Below are 27,803 nucleotides of genomic sequence, written 5' to 3'. Positions count from 1 at the left end.
GCGGTGGCAACTTGGACGAGCCCAACCCTGGCAGTCGTTGGGCGAAGCGCTTGGACCCGGCACCAGCTTCTTGCGAGCGATCGCTCCCACACGCCGCCGCTGCCCCCTGCCCCCACCTCCCTCCTCCCCACATCCAAAACCTCGCAGCGTAAAATCGCCGCCCGGCGGTTGCCGATTTGCCCTTCCGCGCGTAGAAGCCCGTTGCAGCGAAAGGGGAAATTTGTTCAATCGGCTCGCGTTCAGGATCCGCCGCGACCGATCCTGAACGCCGCCCGACAAAATTCCCGAGCGGATGGATGCTCGGCAGTCGAGTCCGAGGCCGACTCGACTGCGAGCAAAACGGAAGCGATTCAGTTGCGTGCAACCGATGGCTCAGGTGGGGGGAGGGGAGGAGAGTGACTCGGTTTTACAGATTTCCCGTCCAGCGTTGGGTGAGGCCTGATGGAGTCGCTCCAGAATTACTGATCCGAGGCTCTGCTGACTGTGGGCTTTCCCTCCTGCAAGTTAATTTCTTCAGCTCCTCACCGATTCAAATTGGTTCTTTTCGGCTACTTCGAATCGTTCTTCTTGGAACAACCGATTATTTACGCTGCATGAAAATGGCACTCAAGCGTTAGGTTGTAGGCCAAGGGAAGAGACACTCGCAGAACAAGACGGAACATACGGCACACACACACACACGCGCGCGAGGTCGGCTGAACCGAGACCGGAATCGCTGTCATGCGTCACGCCTCCCATTCGCACGGTTGGCCCACGTAGGGTGCGCGGAAGACGTTCAAAGTGCGTTCAGCACAACTCGCCCGGCTTAACGCTCCGCACTCGCGAAATTACGAACTTCCAAGCCGCCGAGATGGAGCAATGAAGTCCGCTCGTGCGCAGGTGCCCGGGTGGATCGGTGCGTCGAGGAGTCGTGAGCGGCGGCGGCGGCGTGCGGAGGGCCTTCATCCAGCAGTGGATCGACCAGGGCGGGGCGACGCTGCGCCCAGCCCTCCTCAGTCGATATCTCTCAAAAGAGGAATTCAGGGCACAACCGAAGTTCGTAGCGAGCATATTTTATTTATTTCACATTTCATATTCAAATTACCTCTAGTACGTTTATGTTTTTTGTTTCGTTACATTTCCAAGAGTCAAAAGATTACAAAAATCATCAAAAGTTGTATCGCGGAGCACAGGAAGAAAGGAAAAGAAAATATAAGAAGATATAAATGCACTTAATCTGGCATCCAGGCGTTGCTCCCGGCAAGGTGCAAATGTTACAGCCGTTGCCGGGACGATTCGTAAACCTTCCAACGCACGCACCAGGATCGCGTCCGTCATTCCATTTTTTTTAAACATAAATTTTGGGGTTCCGTCACGCGAGTACAATTGCCGACGCGCGTGTCGGCTCCACGCGACACACTTGACAGAGACTGCCACAAGCCTGGCCATCGCGCGTCGCGAGCGCCCGGCGGGGGAGCAGATCGCTGCAATGTTCCGGATCCCGCTCTTCGGCAACAGCGGTGGCGCCGAAGCGATAGATGGCAAATGCCGTTGGCACGTCTCTCTTCGCGCGACTTTACTCGGCTGTATCGGGTGGAGGAGGGTGGAGGAGGGTGGTGGTGGTGGTACAAGCCACCATTGGCAATTCATTCACGTGCCAATCCGAGCCAAAAACATTATCACTGACGGTAACGTTGGTCACGACGGGCTACGACACCTGTTACATACGCCGTGGTGCGTCGCTCACTTCATCTGTTAACCCAGGGGTTCAACGCACGATCCATCGACACGGCTGCATCTGAAACCTCGTCGTCGTCGTCCCGCTTGTAACCGAAACGATGTGAGCACGAGAGGCGCGTTGAATGCAGTCTTTACAATGCGCCCATGCACACAACGAAACAATAGTCACGTTTGGTATGAGAGCGGCAACAAGGGTAGGGGGGGGGGGGTCCGCAGGGGCGCACGTCTCGGGGCACCAGTGGAGCAGAGCGGTGACGCGGCAAAGGGCCCGGGTGACGTGGCTCCCGTGGGCACCGCTGCGTGGAACCCCCTCCGTGACCCCTTCCGTGACCCCGCCGGATCGTCACACTCCCCTCCGTGACCCCTTCCGTGACCCCGCAGGATCGTCATGCTCCCCTCCGTGACCCCTTCCGTGACCCCGCAGGATCGTCATGCTCCCCTCCGTGACCCCTTCCGTGACCCCGCAGGATCGTCATGCTCCCCTCCGTGACCCCTTCCGTGACCCCGCAGGATCGTCATGCTCCCCTCCGTGACCCCTTCTGTGACCCCGCAGGATCGTCACGCTCCCCTCTGTGACCCCTTCCGTGACCCCGCCGGATCGTCACGCTCCCCTCCGTGACCCCTTCCATGACCCCTTCCGTGACCCCTTCCGTGACCCCACCGGATCGTCACGCTCCCCTCCGTGACCCCTTCCGTGACCCCTTCCATGACCCCGCAGGATCGTCACGCTCCCCTCCGTGACCCCTTCCGTGATGCGGTCATGCTCCCCTATGCCCCGCCCTCAACAAGCCCCACTACTCAAAATCTTAACCACGCTGCGCTTCGGATACTGTCGTCATCGTCGTTGTTGCTGTACGGTGGCGGCTTTTGTTTTTTTTAAATGGATTGCAGTAAATAATTTTCACGCGCATTGCGATGTTTATGCGAACGTAAAACTTTTATATGAGCAATGTCGCAGCTCCTATATGACGTCTGGCCACCGTGGAAGAGTAGGCCAAATACCCTACACGAGGATTAAAAAAAAAACTCAACGCTTCGTAGGAGAACACGGTGGGGCCTCGAGAGGGAAAATCCACCATGGCTGACGTTCTTCGCAGCGCCGTGAACAAGGCCCACCGCCCGAAACGTCACGCGCTGTTGCACGTTTTTATTTCGCGCCTTTTGATGTGCGTGGCTGCAAAGAAGGCCCATCGCCTGAAACGTCGCATATTACATAATACACATACAGGGACTCCTCTTAATTACGAACGAGCTTGGTTCCAGAGGCCTGTTCGCAAGTCCAACTTTACTCCCGTCCAATCCAAACACTTTGTTGCGGCATGAAGACTACACACGGGGGATTGCTTTAAAAGTTGAATAATCTCCTTCACGTGTTGCAGATGTAGGTGCCACTGGTTCTTCATGTTCTACAGATGTAGATGCCACTGGTTCTTCACGTTCTGCAGATGTAGATGCCACTGGTTCTTCACGTTCTGCAGATGTAGGTGCCACTGGCTCTTCACGTTCTGCAGATTTAGATGCTGCTGGTTCTTCACGTTCTGCAGATGTAGATGCCACTGGTTCTTCACGTTCTGCAGATGTAGATGCCACTGGTTCTTCACGTTCTGCAGATGTAGATGCCACTGGTTCTTCACGTTCTGCAGATGTAGATGCCACCACCGCCATCTATTGCGCGGCGGTTGAACTTTGGCTCTCGATCCGAACGGGCAACTGGACACACGGGACTGGTTTGGGGACGTTCAGGAAAGTGATTCGATCATCGCATGTACAGTGAGGGAAAAAAGTATTTGATCCCCTACCATTAAAATTATAAACTGATCATTTCTTTGTCAGTGGGCAAACGTACAAAATCGGCAGGGGATCAAATACTTTTTTTCCCTCACTGTATATATACACACAGAGTGTCCATATAAAACTGTTGTATCCAATATAAAAATTGTTTAAACTGCCACAAAAGCAATCATGTATGGGGGGGTGGGGGTGGGGATGGGAACCCACCCCCACCCCCCCAGAGCAACATCTCAAGCCACAGCCACTCCCCATTGGGCAATGAGCAGTAATGAGCAGGGGGGGGGGCGGGGTGAGAACATTTCAGGGCCATTCGTTGCCGCCGTTGGGATCCTGCGGTTCCATCCCCGGGGTCCAGGTTCAGCACCACCCGGAGGGGCCGCGGGGGTGCGACGCGAACCCATTGCGTGACGGACACGAATTGATCAAATCAAAAAGGATCTAAGCACCACCCCCCCCACCAAGCAGACAAGTCGCCCGAAGATCTATTGTCGCGCTTTGTTAGCGAGCCAGTCGGGGCAAGATGCAGTAGCAGCAGCAGCAGCAGCAGCCAGGGTGGCTTCGTTACACGGTCACCAGGCTTCTGCTTTCGTGCGGCCGATGATGGCGACGCAGAAACAACAGCGGGCAATCCCACACGCGCAGGTAGGTGGCGAAGCCCAGATAACCGCGTCAGGAGGAGCGGCGGTGTGTACTGTTGCCGCGATGTCTCCTACTTCGCATTTGTGAATCGGGGGGCACTGAGACGTTCGTTGCACGTTGCACGGACTGTTCCGGATGTATGAATGACCACAGTCGCACACCACCACTACCGGAGAGAGTTTTTAATTTTCCATTCGTGCATCATCAGGTATCCCCGCATCTGCCGCTGCCATGATTTGTGGCGTGGATGCGGCCGAGGGTGGTGACCAGGAGCAGCTTCGTGGAAGATCGAAACGCCGGGGGGGGGGGGGGGATCTTCCGCGTTGGGATCTTTCACAAGAGTGACCTCGGCTGAGAATCCTCTCCCTTGCGCTTCGGAACCGGCTTTGACCGTGGACACCTCAATCCCGACGACTCAATCCCAGGACTCGCAACTTACGATGCCGGTACACAATGCCCCCGATGACCGTTACGAGCTCCCCCTATGTTGTCATTTTAAAGCACTTCCTCCTCCAGTCCGCTGTCGGCTGGCGATAAGCTACACAATGGAACGCCTTGGTGACCTCGCAGAGCGGGAAAGACTCCGTTCCGTTGAGCCACGTCAGTCCCGAGTTACTACTATGGCCTGCAATCCAGCGCTCGTGGGAGACAGGACACCGACTAGGTTCCGGATGGATCTGTATAGCCGAGTTTAAACGAAACTATTTTTATTTTGCCGGATAAGGCCCCACGGAGCTGCTACGCGGCTCTTTTTCGGAAACACCCTGGCCGCAAATGACAACTCAACGAAGCGGCTTCTCATCGTCGCTTGGAAATTTAAGGCAGCCAAAATACTCCAAACGCATAGCGATGTTGAGGCTAATCACGGGGGCAAAAAACCGGAGGACACGGAGAAAAATCCACGCCACCACGGGGAGAGAGAGAGACACGCAAACGCCAAATTTACAGCGGGCGTCGTCAGGGTCCGGATCGAACCCACAACCTCCTGCGTACCAGGCGCGGTAGTTGACATCTCCTAGCCACCGTGGAATCCCGTGGAGCTTGGACGTATTCCCCTCGAACGTGAACGTGGTTTTCTCCGGACACTTTCAATTACACCGCCCCCCCCCCGCCCCTTCCCCCCAACAACAAGCCAAACGATGCACACCAGGGAGAGAAGGGCTCAGCGTTGGTGCGCCAGTGGGGGGCGGTAGCAGCAAACTGCTTGGGCCCTGCTCCTAGCCCACGGTACCGCTGCTCGCTCGCCAGTGCGATCAGAGTCCCCGGCGGAAAGGGGCAGCGGCCGCGTCGGCGGCCGGGAGCGCGCGATGCGATTGGACGCAGCGTCGACGAGGGCAGGGTTCGATGGTGGGACCTGGCGGTGTGGGAGTTGTCGGGGGAGCGGGGTGCGGGCCTGCGGTGGAGAGGAGGACGCTGGGCTAGGGTTGGATTGGGCATGGTTGGGTCGGATTGATTGCGGCTGCCTGCGGTGAAGGGATAGGCCCGAGGCATTGTGGAACCTAAGGCTTCGTGTCAAATCGCCTCCCCATCCACCACCGTTCGATTAAATTGCCACGATTCGGTTAAATAATTACCGACGATGCATTTTTTTCTTGAGTTGGTTGCGATGCACGCACGCCCGAACTTCTTTCGCACCCGCACGTGTGCCGACTGTGCGAATCGGGGAAGGTGTGTTGGCGCACAGAGCGGGCGTCCACTGGCCGCGGGCGTCAAACGAACCGGCGAGCGAGTCCATCCTTCGCCCACGCGTGATTTGACCGAGGCTTCGCCGACGCCGGCGACACTGCAACACTCGAATCTGTCGACCCTCGCCTTTGCCGCAGACGGAAAGGGGGGGGGGGGGGGTGGGGAGGGGGAGGCGTCGAACCTTGCACCGGTTCACCCGGCAACATCGGCTCCTCCGCCGGCACGCGTCGCAATGGCGCGCGCGGTGACGGATCGCTTTGCAGGTCCACGCGACCGACCCGCAGCGGCGACCGGCGTGGCGAGCTCCGGCGAAGGCGGGGCTCTTCTTGCAGCCGACGGGCCGCGCGGGGGAAGGCCTCGACCCCGGCGGCGGACTGACCAAGGTGGCCCCCGGGCAGGGGGACGCTGGAGGCGCGGACGTTCACGACGACGTTTAAACAGCAAAAAAATAAAGGAACAATTCGCGGCACGCCGAATCGTTTAACCGAGTAATGAATCGCCGTGCGGGGGTAGGGGGGGCAGGGTGAACGTGGTTTGCCGAGTCGGGGTGGAGCGAGGCTGCGTCGCGTCTCTCTCCGTCTCCTCTCTCTCTCTCTCTAGTCGTCCTTTGTGCGCTCGCTCGAAGACTCCGTGTCCGAGTACTCGTTGGGCTCCTCGCCAGGCTTGAGAAGCCGGCCCACGTGGTGGTACTTCTCTGTAAGGCGGCGGGCAGCAGCAGAGCGCGCGGAACATCACAATACAACGACGACACAACATCACGACACAACACCACAACTACAATGACACAACTACAATGACACAGCTATACCACGACACAACTACAGTGACACAACTATACCACGACACAACTACAATGACACAGCTATACCACGACACAACTACAATGACAACTATACCACGACACAACTACAATGACACAGCTATACCACGACACAACTACAATGACACAACTATACCACGACACAACTATACCACGACACAACTATACCACGACACAACTACAATGACACAGCTATACCACGACACAACTACAATGACACAACTATACCACGACACAAGTAAAACGACACAACTATACCATGACACAACTATACCACGACACAAGTAAAACGACACAACGCCACCACGACACAACTACAATGACACAACTACAATGACACAACTACAGTGACACAACTATACCACGACACAACTATACCACGACACAACTATACCACGACACAACTATACCATGACACAACTATACCACGACACAACTATACCACGACACAACTATACCACGACACAACTACAATGACACAACTATACCACGACACAACTATACCACGACACAACTACAATAACACAACTATACCACGACACAACTATAACGACACAACTATACCACGACACAACTACAATGACACAACTATACCACGACACAACTATACCACGACACAACTACAATGACACAACTATACCACGACACAACTATAACGACACAACTATACCACGACACAACTATACCACGACACAACTATACCACGACACAACTACAATGACACAACTATACCACGACACAACTATACCACGACACAACTATACTACGACACAACTACAATGACACAACTATACCACGACACAACTATAACGACACAACTATACCACGACACAACTACAATGACACAGCTATACCACGACACAACTACAATGACACAACTATACCACGACACAACTATACCACGACACAACTACAATGACACAACTATACCACGACACAACTACAATGACACAACTATACCACGACACAACTATACCACGACACAACTACAATGACACAGCTATACCACGACACAACTACAATGACACAGCTATACCACGACACAACTATACCACGACACAACTACAATGACACAGCTATACCACGACACAAGTAAAACGACACAACTATACCACGACACAACTATACCACGACACAACTACAATGACACAGCTATACCACGACACAGCTATACCACGACACAACTATACCACGACACAACTATACCACGACACAACTACAATGACACAGCTATACCACGACACAACTACAATGACACAACTATACCACGACACAACTATACCACGACACAACTACAATGACACAGCTATACCACGACACAACTACAATGACACAACTACAATGACACAGCCATACCACGACACAACTACAATGACACAGCTATACCATGACACAACTACAATGACACAACTATACCACGACACAACTATACCACGACACAACTACAGTGACACAACTATACCATGACACAAGTAAAATGACACAGCTATACCACGACATAACTATACCACGACACAACTACAATGACACAACTATACCACGACACAAGTAAAACGACACAACTATACCACGACAACTACAGTGACACAACTATACCACGACACAAGTAAAACGACACAACTATACCACGACACAACTACAGTGACACAACTATACCACGACACAAGTAAAACGACACAACTACAATGACACAACTATACCACGACACAACTACAATGACACAGCTATACCACGACACAACTACAGTGACACAACTATACCACGACACAAGTAAAACGACACAACTATAATGACACAACTATACCACGACACAACTACAATGACACAGCTATACCACGACACAACTATACCACGACACAACTATACCACGACACAACTATACCACGACACAACTACAATGACACAACTATACCACGACACAAGTAAAACGACACAACTATACCACGACACAACTACAGTGACACAACTATACCACGACACAACTACAGTGACACAACTATACCATGACACAAGTAAAATGACACAGCTATACCACGACACAACTATACCACGACACAACTACAATGACACAACTATACCACGACACAAGTAAAACGACACAACTATACCACGACACAACTACAGTGACACAACTATACCACGACACAAGTAAAACGACACAACTATACCACGACACAACTACAGTGACACAACTATACCACGACACAAGTAAAACGACACAACTACAATGACACAACTATACCACGACACAACTACAATGACACAGCTATACCACGACACAACTACAGTGACACAACTATACCACGACACAAGTAAAACGACACAACTATAATGACACAACTATACCACGACACAACTACAATGACACAGCTATACCACGACACAGCTATACCACGACACAACTATACCACGACACAACTATACCACGACACAACTATACCACGACACAACTACAATGACACAACTATACCACGACACAAGTAAAACGACACAACTATACCACGACACAACTACAGTGACACAACTATACCACGACACAAGTAAAACGACACAACTACAATGACACAACTATACCACGACACAACTACAATGACACAGCTATACCACGACACAACTACAGTGACACAACTATACCACGACACAAGTAAAACGACACAACTACAATGACACAACTATACCACGACACAAGTAAAACGACACAACGCCACCACGACACAACGTCACTGACACCGCGGCAAGCTGACAAGCCGGTCCCCATTGAGAGAGCCTCCCCGTGTCCGTAGGGCAGCGTGGTTCCCCAGCCTGTTGGGTACCCCCCTCACTGCCTGGTGTGCCGCTGGCAGCATGCCCCCCCCCACGCCCCCGCCGCTAGTTCACGTCGGCGGGGGAGGGGCGGGAGGGATGCGTCCCTGAAGGGTGTGAAGGGTGTGACAACGAATATCGAAATCACGTCAATCGAAGTGATCCGTAGGGTAGTAGTAGTAGTAGTGGCAGTAGTCGTGGCGGTGGTGGCGGCGAAGGCTGAGAGGCGATGGTAACGAGAAAAGACGGAACACGACGACGATGACAATGACGACGACAACGATGATGATGACAATGACGACGATGACAATGACGATGATGATGACAATGATGATGATAATGATGACAATGATGATGACAATGACGACGATGACAATGATGATGACAATGATGACGACAACGATGATGATGACAATGACGACGATGACAATGACGATGATGATGACAATGATGATGATAATGATGACAATGATGATGATGACAATGACGACGATGACAATGATGATGACAATGATGACGACAACGATGATGATGACAATGACGACGATGACAATGACGATGATGATGACAATGATGATGATAATGATGACAATGATGATGATGACAATGATGATGATAATGACGACGACGATAATGACGACTTCGACGATGCCGTTAGCGACGTGAGCGCATGAGGGGGGCTGAGGCGACGCCAGTCGGATAGCGGCGTTGACGATAACGTCACGTTGACGTCACATAACCACAGGTTAATGATGTCACTTTAATGATAACGTCACGTTGACGTCACATAACCACAGGATAATGATAACCACACGTTAATGATAACGTCACGCTGACGTCACATAACCACAGGTTAATGATAACCACACGTTAATGATAACGTCACGTTAATGATGTCACGTTAAAGATGTCACATTAATGATAACGTCACGTTAATTATTAGGTGACGTTAATAATATCGTGACGTTAATGATAACCACACGTTAATGTCATGTTAATGATAACCACACGTTAATGATAACGTCACGTTAATGATAACGTCACGTTAATGATAACGTCACGTTAATGATAACGTCACGTTAATGAAGTCACGTTAATGATAACATCACGTTAATGATAACGTCACGTTAACGATGTCACGTTAACGATGTCACGTTAATGATGTCATGTTAATGATAACCACACGTTAATGATCTCACGTTAATGATGTCACGTTAATGATGTCACGTTAATGATAACATCACGTTAACGATGTCACGTTAATGATGTCACGTTAATGATGTCATGTTAATGATAACCACACGTTAATGGTGTCACGTTAATGATAACGCCACGACGGATTTGCAAAACGACATAAAAAAATGTGCAGAGGTAAATGCAGGGGGGTGGGGGGTGCAGGGGGGTGGGGGGGTGTGAGGGGGGGTGCGAGGGGGGGTGACGCCAGACTGACCCGTGAACTGCATCTCCCATTCGTAAACGCTCTCCATCTCGGTGGGCGACATGTCCGAGAGGTCGTCGTATCCCTCCTTCAGCGCGTCGCGGTCCAGGCAGAACGTGGCGAGGCCGCGCGAGGCGTCGCGCCCGGCGAACACCCCGTAGGGGCCCTCTGCGTTACGCGGGGGCACAAACGACCCCGTCACCGCCACCGTAAGAGTTTGGACGGCGGCCCACGACAAAACGGAACGTTCACAATGCAGTGCAGGTTTTTCTTTTGGGTTAAGATCGCGGGAAAAAAAAAGTTTTATATAAAAGTGTGTGTCGTTAAAACCGCCACCGCCACGACACGGCCAACAGAACGCGGCCAATTCCAAACAAGTGCAGCACACCGGTGTGTTGCACTTGCCAGGCCACCGCATCTACAAAACTAAACGCCTCTCGCGCGGCAGCTCCACCGGTGAGCCTCTACCGGTTTCAACCTTCCGCGCGCCACCAACGGTCGGCCTTCAACCGAATCGTGACCGGGGCCGACGCGGCCGCCCGATGCCACAAACGGCGCGCCAAAGATTCGGCGGTCGGCGACTGGCGCCGCCGCGAATCCCAAAGCCGTCCACCGGCATCGCGGTGCGGACCGAGAGGCGCTCTCGCTTCTGAACGGACAACCGCGTGGATAACAGAGTCTACGCCTCGCTGCTATTAACCCACACGAATGGAGAAGAGGAAGACCACCATCGCGACTCGCGCTCCCGTCACGACCATTATCATCAAGCAACCCTCGACAAAGATCCCCCGCGCACGCACGCACACGGCCGTCAACAGCCCTTGGCAAGCGCTTGCTAAAGTGGGTGACCGGCGCCACGCCTGGCTGACTTTGCCTGATGTTTACACGCCGCAACAGGTCGTCATTTGAGGCCGATTCGACGTAGGGGAGGCCCCGGAAGGGTTCAGACATTCGTCACCGATGTTGGCTGCCAGTGGGAATCGGACTCGGCTTGCTGCGCACGACCCAACCCAGCAACACCGCTGCCAACTGCTACACCGCCACTAACCCCTACAACATCGCTAGCAACTACACCACTACTAACAACTACACCACTACTAACAACTACACCACTACTAACAACTACACCACTACTAACAACTACACCGCCACTAACCCCTACAACACCGCTGCCAACTGCTACACCGCCACTAACCACTACAACATCGCTAACAACTACACCACTACTAACAACTACACCACTACTAACAACTACAACATCGCTAACAACTACACCACTACTAACCCCTACAACATCGCTAACAACTACATCACTACTAACAACTACACCACTACTAACTACACCACTACTAACTACACCACTACTAACAACTACACCACTACTAACAACTACACCACTACTAACTACACCACTACTAACCCCTACAACACCGTCACTAACCACTACACCACTACTAACTACACCACTACTAACAACTACACCGCTACTAACAACTACACCACTACTAACCCCTACAACACCGTCACTAACCACTACACCACTACTAACTACACCACTACTAACAACTACACCACTACTAACAACTACACCACTACTAACCCCTACAACACCGTCACTAACCACTACACCACTACTAACTACACCACTACTAACAACTACACCACTACTAACCGCTACACCACTACTAACCGCTACACCACTACTAACAGCTACACCACTACTAACCGCTACACCACTACTAACCGCTACACCACTACTAACAACTACACCACTACTAACTACACCACTACTAACAACTACACCACTACTAACTACACCACTACTAACCGCTACACCACTACTAACAACTACACCACTACTAACAACTACACCACTACTAACCGCTACACCACTACTAACAACTACACCACTACTAACCGCTACACCATTACTAACAACTGCACCACTACTAATAACTACACCACTACTAACAACTACACCACTACTAACAACTACACCACTACTAACAACTACACCACTACTAACCGCTACACCACTACTAACAACTACACCACTACTAACAACTACACCACTACTAACCCCTACAACATCGCTAACAACTACACCACTACTAACAACTACACCACTACTAACAACTACACCACTACTAACCACTACACCATTACTAACAACTACACCACTACTAACCGCTACACCACTACTAACAACTACACCACTACTAACAACTACACCACTACTAACCGCTACACCACTACTAACAACTACACCACTACTAACAACTACACCACTACTAACAACTACACCACTACTAACCGCTACACCATTACTAACAACTACACCACTACTAACCACTACTAACAACTAACCGCTACACCGCCACTAACCACTACTAACAACTAACCGCTACACCGCTACTAACCACTACACCACTACTAACCACTACACCATCGCTAACCGCTACACCGCCACTAACCACTACACCGCTACTAACCCCTAAACCACCACTAACCACTACACCGCTGCCAACTGCTACACCGCCGCTAACCGGTACACTGCTACTAACAACTACACCACTACTAACCCCTACACCGCCACTAACCACTACACCGCCACTAACCGCTACACCGCCACTAACCGCTACACCACCACTAACCGCTACACCACCACTAACCGCTACACCGCCACTAACCACTACACCGCCACTAACCGCTACACCGCCACTAACCGCTACACTGCCGCTAACCGCTACACCGCTGCCAACCACTACACCGCTGTCAACCGCTACACCGCTGTCAACCGCTACACCGCCACTAACCACTACACCACTACTAACCACTACACCATCGCTAACCACTACACCACTACACCGCTACACCGCTACTAACCACGACACCGCCACTAACCACTACACCACTACACTGCCGCTAACCCCTACACCGCTACTAACAACTACACCGCTACTAACCACTACTAACCCCTACACTGCCGCTAACCACCACTAACCACTACACCGCCACTAACCACTACACCACTACTAACCGCTACACTGCCGCTAACCCCTACACTGCTACTAACAACTACACCGCTACTAACCACTACACCACTACTAACCACCACTAACCCCTACACCACCGCTAACCCCTACACCGCTACTCCACTACACCGCTACTAACCCCTACACCGCCACTAACCGCTACACCACCACAAACCGCTACACCGCCACAAACCGCTACACCGCCACAAACCGCTACACCGCCACAAACCGCTACACCGCCACTAACCGCTGCACCGCCGCTAACTGCTACTAATCGCTACATCGCCGCTAACCCTGCTGGGCTAACTGCTACACCGCCGCTAACCCTGCTGGGCTAACTGCTACATCGCCGCTAACCCTGCTGGGCTAACTGCTACATCGCCGCTAACCCTGCTGGGCTAACTGCTACATCGCCACTAACCCTGCTGGGCTAACTGCTACATTGTCGCTAACCCTGCTGGGCTAACTGCTACATCGCCGCTAACCCTGCTGGGCTAACTGCTACATCGCCACTAACCCTGCTGGGCTAACTGCTACACCGCTGCTAACCCTGCTGGGCTAACTGCTACATCGCCACTAACCCTGCTGGGCTAACTGCTACATTGCCGCTAACCCTGCTGGGCTAACTGCTACACCGCCGCTAACCCTGCTGGGCTAACTGCTACATCGCCGCTAACCCTGCTGGGCTAACTGCTACACCGCCGCTAACCCTGCTGGGCTAACTGCTACACCGCCGCGAGCTCTGCTGGGCTATCAACCCCAGCAACCACTGACATCAGTAACATGCCCGTGATCATCATCATCATAACCAACGGCAAGCACAGGTTTACTGGTCGTCTGCCACATACGCTCGATTTGCACGAACGAGTGGGTTGTGTGGCCATCGGCCAACAGGTAGTAACCTCCAAAACATTTTTTTTTAATCTCAAGCAATGGCTGGAATTTGAACCCTTGGCCTCAACGTTTGAAGGTTCAGAGTCTCCCCCCAAACCTTTGTTTGCTCTCCTAACCACCTCCCCTGAAACAGGCGGAGATCACGAAGTAGAGCACACAATTGGCGCTGGTGTGTCCACAGTACAAACCTCGTTAATCTCTGGTATGGTGGGAAGTTGGTATGGTGTTGGGGGAAGTCCGTATGGTGTGGGAGTTGGTATGGTGTGGGGAGTTGGTATGGTGTGGGGGAGTTGGTATGGTGTGGGGGGAAGTCGGTATGGTGTGGGAGTTGGTATGGTGTGGGGAGTTGGTATGTTGTGGGGAGTTGGCATGGTGTGGGGGAGTTGGTATGGTGTGGGGAGTTGGTATGGTGTGAGGAGTTGGTATGGTGTGGGGAGTTGGTATGGTGTGGGGAGTTGGTATGGTGTGGGGAGTTGGTATGGTGTGGGGAGTTGGTATGGTGTGGTGAGTTGGTATGGTGTGGGAGAGTTGGTATGGTGTGGGGAGTTGGTATGGTGTGGTGAGTTGCTACGGTATGGGGAGTTGGAATGGTGGTGAGTCGGTCAGCAATGAGTATTATCTGCGTGTCGAGATTGGCGATCTAGGAGTGGCGAACATCTGAAACGCTGGCGGCAGCGCGAGCCGGTGGAGTCCAGTGGCGAGGCGGCCGGGCCAGGGCCAGCCCAAGTGCGTCACACCACTCGGTAGGCGGCGGTACGTCAAGTAGGCGCCCGACGCCGCTCGCGTGTGCAGAAGGTCATCGTCCCTTCTCCAAGACGCCGGCCTTCCCCTGCTAGGCACGTACGCGTACTGGCAAGGCGACACGGCACTTCCCCGTAGAATCTCTGTGGAGACTACACAGTGAGGGGGGGGGGTCCCTGGAAAATCTCTGTGTAGGCTACGTGGGGGGGGGGGGTCCCTGGAGAATCTCTGTGTGGGCTACACGGTGGGGGGTCCCTGGAGAATCTCTGTGTAGGCTACACGGGTGGGGGGTCCCTGGAGAATCTCTGTGTGGGCTACACGGGGTGGGGGGTCCCTGGAGAATCTCTGTGTGGGCTACACGGTGGGGGGTCCCTGGAGAATCTGTGTGGGCTACACGGTGGGGGGTCCCTGGAGAATCTGTGTGTAGGCTACACGGGGTGGGGGGTCCCTGGAGAATCTCTGTGTGGGCTACACGGGGTGGGGGGTCCCTGGAGAATCTCTGTGTGCGTGCGTGATCAGTGCGTGCTGCCTGTCACGTGTGGCCTGGTTCAGAAACACGGCCAATAACAAGAGAAACGGAGCAACAACTCTGCGAAGTGCACGGAAGGGTCAGACAGCGAGATGCTCGGTTTCAATAACACACCGAGGGAGAGAAAGGACAACGCGGAATCTAGAACATACGCAGGCGACTAACGCAAAGTGAGAGCGGGCACAGCAGGGTGTGCACAGCTGGTGCACCTAGCCTGGTACAGCAGTCAACTCACGCTACCTGCAGGGTCTGTCCCGTGACCTCCTGCACCTAGCCTGGTACAGCAGTCAACCCATGGCACCTGCAGGGTCTGTCCCGTCCCCTCCTGCACCTAGCCTGGCACAGCAGTCAACCCACGGCACCTGCAGGGTCTGTCCCGTGACGTCCTGCACCTAGCCTGGTACAGCAGTCAACCCATGACACCTGCAGGATCTGTCCCGTGACCTCCTGCACCTCGCGTGCCGATCGGCTGCTGCTGTTTCTGTTTTTGGGCACGGGAACACGACGGGTCTAGGATGGGACGGCGGCCAAGGATCGTGACGGGACTAAGTGGTGGCCGAGGAATGGCCGGGTGCGGAAGGAGGCAATACAGCCCACCAAGTCCACGAAGTCACAGTTTGACACCGGGTTCGCGGGTGTGCAGTGTGGCTGTGTGGTAGTGTGGCGTGCAGTATGATGTGCTGTGTGGTGTGCTGTGTGGTGTGCGGCGTGGTTGTGCGGTGTGCAGTGTGGTGTGCTTGTGCGGTGTGGTCTGTGGTGTGGTTGTGTGGTGTGCAGTGTGGTGTGCGGTTATGTGGTGTGTGGTGTATAGTGTTCAATGTGTTTTGCAGTGTATTTGGTGTTGTGTGATGGTGCAGCTGTAGTAGAACAGACACACTATCACCGATTGTCTATTGCAACCTGTTGGAACACCCCACACACACATACAGACAACCCACACACCCCACACACAAACAACCCAAACACAAACAACCCACACACACAGACAACCCACACACACCCCACACACAAACAACACACACACACAAACAACCCAGACAAAAACAACCCACACACACCCCACATACACAAACAACCCACATACCCACACAAACACCCCACAAACAACCCAGACACAAACACACCCCACACACCCCCCCCCCCCACAAACAAACAACCCAGACACAACCCACACACACAACCCAGACACACACCCCACACACACACACCACACACACCACACACACACAACCCAGACACACACCACACACACACCCACACCCCACACACCACACCCCCCACACACCCCACACACACCACCCCACGCCACACACCCCACACACACACACACCTCACACACACCCCACACACCACACACACACACTACACACACACACTACACACACACCACACACACACCCTACACACACACCACACACTACACACACCACACACACACCTCACACCACACACACTACACACACTACACACACCACACACACTACACACACACCAACACCCCACACACCACATACACACACACACCACACACACACCACACACACACGCCACACACACACCACACACACACCACACACACCTCACACACACTACACACACACTACACACACACACCACACACCACACACACACACCACCAACACCCCACACACCTCACACACCTCACACACACACACACACCACACCCCACACACCACACCACACACACCAAACACCCCACACACCCCACACACCACACCACACACACCAAACACCCCACACACCACACACACACACACTACACACACCCCACACACACACACCACACACACCACACTACACACACTACACACACCCACACACACCACACACACCCAACACACTACACACACCCCACACACACACACCCCACACACACACACCCCACACACACACACCCCACACACACACACCCCACACACACACACCCCACACACACACCACACCACACACACACCACACACACACCACACACACCACCACACACACACCACCACACACACACCACACCACACACACACCCCACACACCACACACACACCACACTACACACCCCACACACACACCCCACACACACACACCCCACACACACACACCCCACACACACACACCCCACACACACACACCCCACACACACACACCCCACACACACACACCCCACACACACACACCCCACACACACACACCCCACACACACACACCCCACACACACACACCCCACACACACACCCCACACACACACCCCACACACACACACCACACACACACCACACACACACCACACACACACCACACACACACCACACACACTACACCCCACACACACACCACACACACCACACACACACACCACACACTACACCCCACACACACACCACACTACACACACACCACGCACACTACACCACACACACCACGCACACATCACACACACACCACACACACCACGCACACACCACACCCCACACCACGCACACACCACACGCTCGCCCCGCCTCACCGGGCCCGTAGAAGCGTCTCCCCGCCGTCACGTCGAACACCTTCCCGTTGACCGCCATGAGGATGCGAGGACTCCGCACGCCGTCGAACTCGCGGAGCTGCTCGACGCTGAAGTCGCGCCGCTTGAGGCGGGCCAGCGACTCTTCCCCTCCGCCGTCTCCCGCTCCGTCTCCGCCGCCGCCGCCGCCTCCGCCGCCGCCGCCTCGGACGATCTTGACGAGGAGGTAGGCGCACAGGGCGAGCAGCGCCAGGTTCAGGGGGCTCGTCAGCAGATCGTGGAGGAGTTCGGAGGCCGCCATCGTGTTCTCTGTGACAATCGGCGAGGAGGAAGGGGAGGGGGCGTCGAGGTCACGTGGACGGAAGTGACGTCACAGAGGAGCGCCCGCTTTCAGCTCGCTCTCTGTCGCTCTCTCTCAGACAGCGGCCATGTTGGGTGAGGGAGCGAGGCGTTGACCGTACGCGGACTGTGTGTACAGTGAGTGAGGATAAAGTACTGTACCTGGCGTGTTAACGGTCGTCACGCGGGGAGACAAAGGCGGCGCGGTGCTGGCCACCCACCCCCCTTGTTAGCAGCACTTGCCCCATCGCTCTTGTTGAGGCTATACGGGGGATCTTTGTCATTTGTTATGAGGCCCCGGCTCTTTTGAAGCGTTTAAATCAACGTAAGTTAACATTTACGTTAATTAACTTTTATTTAGTGAGCAAAATAAGGGATTGTCTTTTACTGCGGGTTTTATTGCAATTTTTTTTTTAAATGAGCGCTGAAATATCCGAGTATCGATTACGTAATCGATTACTCCTAGCGATTATCAGTTCAGTAACTCGACTTATCGGGCAAGAACGTCGTTTTTTGTTGTAGAGTAAAGGTCTCGCAAAGCTGTTCTCGCGTGAGCCGCCGAACGGGGGGGGGGGGGGGGGGAGGTTCGTCGTGGGCCAGGCCTTTGTGACGTCATCGCATCATAAAAATTTCGACGGCACGAGGAGCGTCGAAGCTTCTCGGCCACAGGTGTCCAGCAACGTTGCAGCGGCGGCAAACGAACGAGAAGGAAAATAAGTAGTACAGTAAAGCCTTGGATTGCGAGCATAATTAACGTGCTTGTAATCCAAAGCAACTCGTATATCAAAGCACGCGTCATGTATCAGTTGTGATCACGTGACGCTCGGCAGACAAAGCGTACAACACGTGCTGCTCGTATTGCAAGACCCTCGCTCGTTTATCAAATTTATATTTATTTAAAAATTTTGCTCGTCTTGCAAAAACACTCGCAGACCAAGTTACTCGCAATCCAAGGTTTTACTGTATTTAAAAATACATTAAAACACGCTTTTATTAAATGTACCGTACTAGTAATGGCAGAACTCCATGACTCCAGGAAGTGGCCCGAAGCTTGCCATAATGTAAGGGGCCGTGGCCAATTACAGCCAACGTCAGTTGAGCGTGGACAATTAGACCCAAGCCGAAACATCTAACATATACAAAATAATGTTTACAAATTTTTTTTTTATGATAGAATATAGTATTGTCAGCAGTATGACATAAGTATACCAAGTTTGTAGTCGATAGCACATTGGGAAGTGGGTTAAAATTGAGTTGCAAGATTTGAGGATACAACAACAACTTCAACAACAACAGAGTGAGTTAAATAAAAGCGTGTAAAAAAAGGGATATCGGTGCAAGGTAAGCGAGGCATTGCGAGCGAGTCGTCATGAATAAATCAATAAGTGCCGAATAAGAAATTGCACAAGAACCTACAATTCCAGACGATTCACCGCCCAAGTGCAAGCTTGGGCAAGGCAACAACAACAACAAGAGCACCAACCGCCATTCGCCACGACGCTTGTGCCAGGCTATGTGCACCTTGAGGCTTCGTGAAGTGTCGAACGCCCGCTGGCAGGAGGTCACGGGGCAGACCCAGCAGGTACCACGGGTCGACTGACTGAGATGACTGGCTGATGCACCACCTGTGCCAACCTGCTGTGCTTTAGCCACCCGGCGCTCCGCTCGTTGTTGTGAGCGTCGCTCCTCCGCCCTCCGTTGTTGTTGGAGGGCGACTGCCTCCAACTGCCCAGTAGCGTCCTTCACGAGTCTCCTCCACAGAGGCCGATCTTGACACAGCTGGTACCGGTCATCGGCAAGTCCACTCAGCTCCATGTCCTCCTGTACCACATCACTTCATCTCTTCTCTAGCCCGTGCCGCGCCCGTTTAGCCCCCTCGATCCGGCCGAACAAAAGCTGTTTCGGCATGCGGTGGCTGGGCATGCAAGAGCAGTCCCCAGACCTCAAACATCTCCCGTGCAACCTGTAACAGGACTTAACACCTCGGCTTTTCGCGACCAATACGTCGTGCTCGGATTATGTACCATTAGTATACAAAGAAATGTATAAATTAATTAAATTGAGGGAGGGGGTCACAACATATCTGGACCACCCTTATACAATATTAATTGGCGACGTTAACTGCTGAGATGTTAGCTAGCTCGCCTGATATGCAAGAGGTCGTGGGTTCGATCCCAACCCTGATGCCTGTTTATTTTTAGTTTGCATGTTCTCCCCGTGGTCGTGTGGATTTTTTTTCTCCGGGTCCGATTTTTCACCTCCACATTTAGAAACGCCACTAGATTATTTCGAGTCATTTAGCTGCCATAAGTTCCCACGTGATAAGCCGGGTCTCTTCGGACAAAATAAGCTAATAGCTCAGTGGGCTTTATTTGGTTTTATTTGTATATGTTGTTAAAGTGATTTGTTTATAACTCTGGCTGTCGCCTGATGAGGCTGGTTGTAATTACCGGCAAAATGTCACGGTACTGGAATTGTAAAGTGTTGTCCTGGGTTCACTCTCCAGCATACAACCGGTGTGTGGCTGAACTAGTAATGAATTGACACGTGTTGTTTACGTGACAACCCTTACTAATTGGCTGTGTCGGGTGGTGGCGGGTTTTAACGACACATTTATACGATCTAATAAAAATAAAAAACCCTGTATTATGGCTGTAACAGACTGTCGGGGCAAGTGCTGTTAGCGAGCACCTATGAAGGCCGACACCGTGGCACACGAGGGAGGGTGGGTGGCCAGCACCACACCCGGCCGCCTTTGTCTCCCCCCAGTAGCGATGTTTACACCGCACCGGCTACTCATTCGAGGCTGAGTCGACCTAGGGGAGGCTCAGGGCGAGTTCAGATGATCGTCGCGGGTGTTGGCCGTGAGCGGGAATCGAACTCGGGACGCCGGGGGTTGTAGCGCGCGGTGCGCTAACCGCTACCACACCGCCGCCCCCCAAGATAACGAGACACAGTCCTGACGTCACAACGAACTGTCGAAACGCAAATGCGTCACGCTGGGGGGGGGCGTGGCTTGTCCAGGGGGTTTCCCGCCTTCGGGAGACAGCAGAACGTGGGAGTGCGTTATATATACAGGGGGCTTCAACAAAAATGTTTAACGCTTCTGTGAATTTGCAACAAGACCACGAGAAATGTGCCTCCCCCTGGGCTCTGGTGACCAACCTGGAGAAGGTGCCAGGCATGGGCGTTGACAGTGATGGCGAACAAGTGGAGACTCTTTGAATTTTATTCTTGGTTATTTCGGTAAAGTCACGTAGAAGGGAAATAATACAATAATAAAAATAAAATATAATAAAATGAAATTCTCACGACGTTTCGGCCACAACGCAAGCAGCGAAGACGGCTGCTTGCGTTGTGGCCGAAACGTCGTGAGAATTTCATTTTATTATATTTTATTTTTATTATTTTATTATTTCCCTTCTACGTGACTTTACCGAAAGAACCAAGAATATGAATCCCTGCAGTCACGAAAGCTTTAAATCGAAACTATTTGACTTTTTGAAGCTATTAACATTACATTTGTTATCAATCTTGATTTGAAACTTTCGTGACTGAAGGAATCAATTACTCTTTGGTTCTTTCGGTAAAGTCAACGTAGGTAGAAAAATAAAACAAAAATAAAATAAATCACGAACGTTTCGATCGCAACACAACAAGCGGTCGTCTTCGGGCGGAAAAAAATAATCCAGCAGTAGAACAGCTGAACCAGCGAGAGAGCTGTTCGTACAAAAAAATAGTATTTGTTATCACGTTACAGGGTATTATTATCCGGGTTTTTTCCGTTAAAAACGATTAGTCCCATGTAAGTGTTAGAAAAATATTGAAGCACCCTTTTTGTTTTATATAAAGGTGGCCCCGGTAAAACAACCACACGCAAAAAAAAACAAAATAGTCCATTAGAATACCGTAGCGGTTTAATTATTCGACTTTGCCCAGCTCTAGATTAACTTTAAACTTTAATGCTTTTTTTTATCTGTAAAGGTGGAAAGCCTTAACAATTTTTAGTTTTTGGGGGGTTGTCTTTCCTTCATACAGCTTTTTACGTACACAGTTCTAGCGTTTTCAACACAATATAAACCGTAAAATGTTATTAATTTTAAACTGCACGTTCCAAATTGCCCCAAAGCCTTCCTATATACCATGCCAATTCCTCTCTGCGTGTCTGCACACGTGGGAACACATACACAACACACCACGTATGTACGCCTCACTTTCAGGATGTCTAAGGTCCAACTCTCTGCTGACTTTACGGCTTTCAACAACAGGGCTCGTTAAACAAACAAACAGACAGAGCGAGAGTTGTGCCGAATTGCCACGTGTTACTTTACTGGCAAGAGACACTCCCGTCTCAGACGGCCGTGGGAGCCCAATAAATCTGAAAGTCCAACCAACACATGCAGCATGCTGCTTGGTGATATTGGTATCTGGAAATAAACTGTAAACATTTAACAGTTTTAATAAAGAATTAAAGCTTTCGTGACTGCATAAATTACTCATTGGTTTTTTTTTCGGCAAAGCGCGCATGTAGTAAAATTATGTTAAAATAAATCAATCACGACGTTTCGACCGCGACACAAGCGATCTTCATCAGGTGTAAAAAAAACAAATAGCACATAGGGTGACATCAACGCAACACATAGAGAGCGTTAAACTTACACGGAGGTAAATACAACACGAAGATGAGAGACGAGAATTCAACAAACCTAAGAAAAATTTTACGTGATGCAAAACCAGTCGGGCCAACGAAACAGTCAGATTTATTTTAATATTTTACTACATACGTGACTTTACCAAAAAAAAAACAATGAGTAATTTATGCAGTCACGAAATATTTAATTCTTTATTAACACACTTCTACGGGGAAGTTACCTTTACAATTCTGTCCTAAACTTATTGTGCCCCTTGCTTTCTCCTACCCCTCCCCGCTCTTCTGCTGCTGCTGCTGTGCCCCCTTGCTCTCTTCGGCCCATCCCCCCATTGATTATTTTAAGCCTCTATCTGTTCATCCCTCCGGCCCTTTTTCTTGCTTTTCTGTCCGTCTTTCCTCTCCTTGCCTCTTGGTGTCCATGTATACAAGTATTTCTGCTATCTTGTACCTCGTATTTGTTCACTCTGTCTATGCTGGTGTGTTCAATCCAGAGGATGAGCACGAAATTTAGCGCTCTTCTGAAATTCGTGGTCCGCCAGGCAAGTGTCTAACTGTGTCGTTGGCCCGACTGGTTTTGCATCACGTAAAAAATTTTCTTAGGTTTGTTGAATTCTCGTCTCTCATCTTCGTGTTGCATTTACCTCCGTGCGGTTTAACGCTCTCTATGTGTTGCGTTGATGTCACCCTATGTGCTATTTGTTTTTTTTTTTACACCTGATGAAGATCGCTTGTGTTGCGGTCGAAACGTCGTGATTGATTTATTTGAATGCAATTTTACTACATACGCGACTTTACCGAAACAAACCAATGAGTAATTTAACAGTTTTGTTGACACGTGGAGACACGCACAGGTACAGAACTCAGGTCTGTTTATGCTCTACTACTGTACGGGGCGGTCCAGATGTCTTGTGACCCCCCCCCCCTCCCAATTAGCCCAAAGGTTTTTATTCCCCTTTGCATGTTTATTTCTGTTTTAAATAAACCTTACTTCAAAATTATATTTTGTTTAGTAGAATTCAATGGGCGGGGGGGGGGGGTCACAAGACAGCTGGACCACCATTACATCACTCGATTGACCAGCGGTCTGAGCTGCAGGTTGCCGGCTGGATTTCCATGGTAAACTGGACTCGCATGGTAAACTGGACTTGCATGGTAAACTATGTTTCCATTGTAAACTATGTTTCCATGGTAAACTGGACTTTCATGGTAAACTGGACTTTCATGGTAAACTGGACTCCCATGGTAAACTGTTTCCATGGTAAACTGGACTTGCATGGTAAACTGGACTCCCATGGTAAACTGGACTTGCATGGTAAACTGGACTTTCATGGTAAACTATGTTTCCATGGTAAACTGGACTCCCATGGTAAACTGGATTTTCATGGTAAACTATGTTTCCATGGTAAACTGGACTTGCATGGTAAACTGGACTTTCATGGTAAACTATGTTTCCATGGTAAACTGGACTTTCATGGTAAACTGGACTTTCATGGTAAACTGGAATCCCATGGTAAACTGGACTTGCATGGTAAACTGAATTTCCATTGTAAACTGGACTTTCATGGTAAACTATGTTTCCATGGTAAACTGGACTTGCATGGTAAACTGGACTTTCATGGTAAACTATGTTTCCATGGTAAACTGGACTTTCATGGTAAACTGGACTTTCATGGTAAACTGGACTTGCATGGTAAACTATGTTTCCATGGTAAACTGGACTTGCATGGTAAACTGGACTTTCATGGTAAACTATGTTTCCATGGTAAACTGGACTTTCATGGTAAACTGGACTTTCATGGTAAACTGGAATCCCATGGTAAACTGAACTTGCATGGTAAACTGGACTTTCATGGTAAACTGGACTTGCATGGTAAACTATGTTTCCATGGTAAACTGGACTCCCATGGTAAACTGGACTTGCATGGTAAACTGGATTTCCATGGTAAACTGTACTTTCATGGTAAACTATGTTTCCATGGTAAACTGGACTCCCATGGTAAACTGGACTTTCATGGTAAACTATGTTTCCATGGTAAACTGGACTCCCATGGTAAACTGGACTTTCATGGTAAACTATGTTTCCATGGTAAACTGGACTTTTTGGGTAAACTATGTTTCCATGGTAAACTGGACGTTCATGGTAAACTGGACTTTCATGGTAAACTATGTTTCCATGGTAAACTGGACTTTCATGGTAAACTATGTTTCCATGGTAAACTGGACTCGCACGGTAAACTGGACTTTCATGGTAAAGTATGTTTCCATGGTAAACTGGACTTGCATGGTAAACTGGACTTTCATGGTAAACTGAACTTTCATGGTAAACTATGTTTCCATGGTAAACTATGTTTCCATGGTAAACTGGACTTGCATGGTAAACTGGACTTTCATGGTAAACTATGTTTCCATGGTAAACTGGACTTGCATGGTAAACTGGACTTTCATGGTAAACTATGTTTCCATGGTAAACTGGACTTGCATGGTAAACTGGACTTACATGGTAAACTATATTTCCATGGTAAACTGTACTTACATGGTAAACTATATTTCCATGGTAAACTGGACTCTCATGATAAACCTTTTTGGGTTAGATCGCGTTATTTATAAATGTGTCGTAACCCTCCACCACCCGACACGGTCAATAAGTAAAAAAAAAGTGTCACGTTGACAAAAGACAAAATAGTTCACTACTTTAGCCCACCGGTGTGTTGAAGAGTGAATCCACAACATTTACAGTTTTTTGAGGACGACGTTTCGCTGGTAATTACATCCAGCATCATCGGGCAATTCGCCAGAATGGTAAAGCCCTCTTCACTTGCTCCCGGTCTTAAATAGAGCAGCAGCAGGGTGACGTCATCATTTAACTCATTCAGCTGCAGTGATTTGAGGCGGAGGGGGGGGTATTGTAATAATATAATGGATTGGTAATTAGTCAATTGTTATGACTAGTAATGAGTTGTAGATCAGTAATTAGTTGTAATGTGTGTTATTGTAATCATATGCTACGTTAGTAATCAGTTAATTAGTATGTGTTTCCCCTATAAGGAATTGGGGGAGGGGGGGTGAAAAATCGGCCAAAATCGTGTGATGTCATTTAAAGACGACCCTTAATAAAACCGCTGTTTTAAAAAAAAACTTTCTTTAAGGAATTTTAATAATAGGGGTTTTCCCCTTTTTATGGCAACAGAACTGAAACCTTCTTACAATGATTCATGTCGGCATTAACCACAATACCTGCAGTCAAAATGCAAACAAAAAACATACTATGATAATATATGTGGCATTGTCAATGACACTGATTGGTCCACACCAAGGGACGGCTTTCTTTTGAGCCTCGACCCAATTGGTGCTCGACCAGATGACGCCAAAAGGAGTTTTTTTCGAATACGGTAGAAAAAAAATTGATTTAAAGCTTTTGTGACTGCAGGGATTCATATTCTTGGTTCTTTCGGTAAAGTCACCACGTAGAAGGGAAACAATAAAATAAGATACAAAAATGAGAATTTTATTTTATTATGTTTTATTTTTATAATTTTATTATTTCCCTTCTACGTGGTGACTTTACCCATAAGAACCAAGAATATGAATCCCTGCAGTCCACGACAGCTTTAAATCGAAATACTGTACTACAATTCTTGATATTGCGTGGCCCATTGTGACGTCAACCGCCCGCTGCCAACGCGCCAATCCGGCGTCGAGCCTCCCTTACCAACATGGCGGCCGCGTGTTCGCGCGCGCCGGCGGTGACGTCGGCGTTGCCGTGGCGACGCGGCCTCTCAAATCGACTAAAACAAAAAAAAATATTTTTGTCAACGTTGCCGCTCGCGATTTCGCCCTGGTTTTGTAACGCCGGCCACAACCTCGCGTTCACATATTTAAATAAGATTTTTTTCGCAAAGAAAATAAAACCGCGTGTGCCGCGCGTGCAGATATATATAATCATCATCATCAACAACAACGACTATATATCTCTCTCTCCCGTGTGAAGAAAGGACACTAGGTGTAGTGGTGGTGGGTGGTTGTTGTTGTAGTAAAAATCATGGCAATGGACGTGGAAGCGACGGCGCTCCTCACCGCTCAGATCGTCTGCAAGTTGGCCGACTCCAACTTCTACGCGAGGCTGCACGGCGCCGTCACGGTGAGGTTCCAGGGAGGGTGGACGCGTCTCTGTGTCGCTTAGTCCCCCCTCACTCCCTGTCTCTCA

At 50.5% G+C, this 27,803-nt stretch overlaps 2 protein-coding genes across 6 annotated transcripts in view; one reads left to right on the top strand and one right to left on the bottom strand.

Moving 5' to 3' along the window:
- Positions 1 to 1,036: 1,036 nt before the first annotated feature.
- On the bottom strand, positions 1,037 to 18,961 carry PGRMC1 (progesterone receptor membrane component 1). The gene is made up of 3 exons (XM_032976869.2): positions 18,613 to 18,961; positions 10,908 to 11,063; positions 1,037 to 6,529 (listed from the first exon to the last, which is right to left on the bottom strand). The coding sequence occupies exons 1-3, from the start codon at positions 18,908 to 18,910 to the stop codon at positions 6,432 to 6,434; spliced, it is 552 nt and encodes a 183-aa protein (XP_032832760.1). The 5' UTR covers positions 18,911 to 18,961; the 3' UTR covers positions 1,037 to 6,431.
- A 3,324-nt stretch (positions 18,962 to 22,285) lies between these two features.
- The window catches only part of TBC1D19 (TBC1 domain family member 19), a 41,378-nt gene continuing 35,860 nt past the window's right edge, over positions 22,286 to 27,803 (top strand). For 3 of the 5 annotated variants that reach the window (XR_012930055.1, XM_032977114.2, XM_076053540.1), the window contains exon 1: positions 27,350 to 27,737. Coding sequence is in view for 2 of the 5 variants with exons in the window: in XM_032977114.2 (XP_032833005.2) it covers positions 27,639 to 27,737 (99 nt within the window). In the remaining 3 variants the exon portion in view is untranslated. Of the gene's footprint in view, positions 27,738 to 27,803 lie in introns of all 5 variants that reach the window. The other 2 variants (XR_012930056.1, XM_032977115.2) reach the window with 2 other exon arrangements.

This window comes from Petromyzon marinus, chromosome 61 (assembly GCF_048934315.1).
Source record: "Petromyzon marinus isolate PM22_M1 ecotype Great Lakes invasive population chromosome 61, UKy_Petmar_22M1.pri1.0, whole genome shotgun sequence".
Classification (NCBI taxonomy): domain Eukaryota; kingdom Metazoa; phylum Chordata; class Hyperoartia; order Petromyzontiformes; family Petromyzontidae; genus Petromyzon; species Petromyzon marinus.
This window is presented reverse-complemented; position numbering and strand designations above follow the sequence as displayed.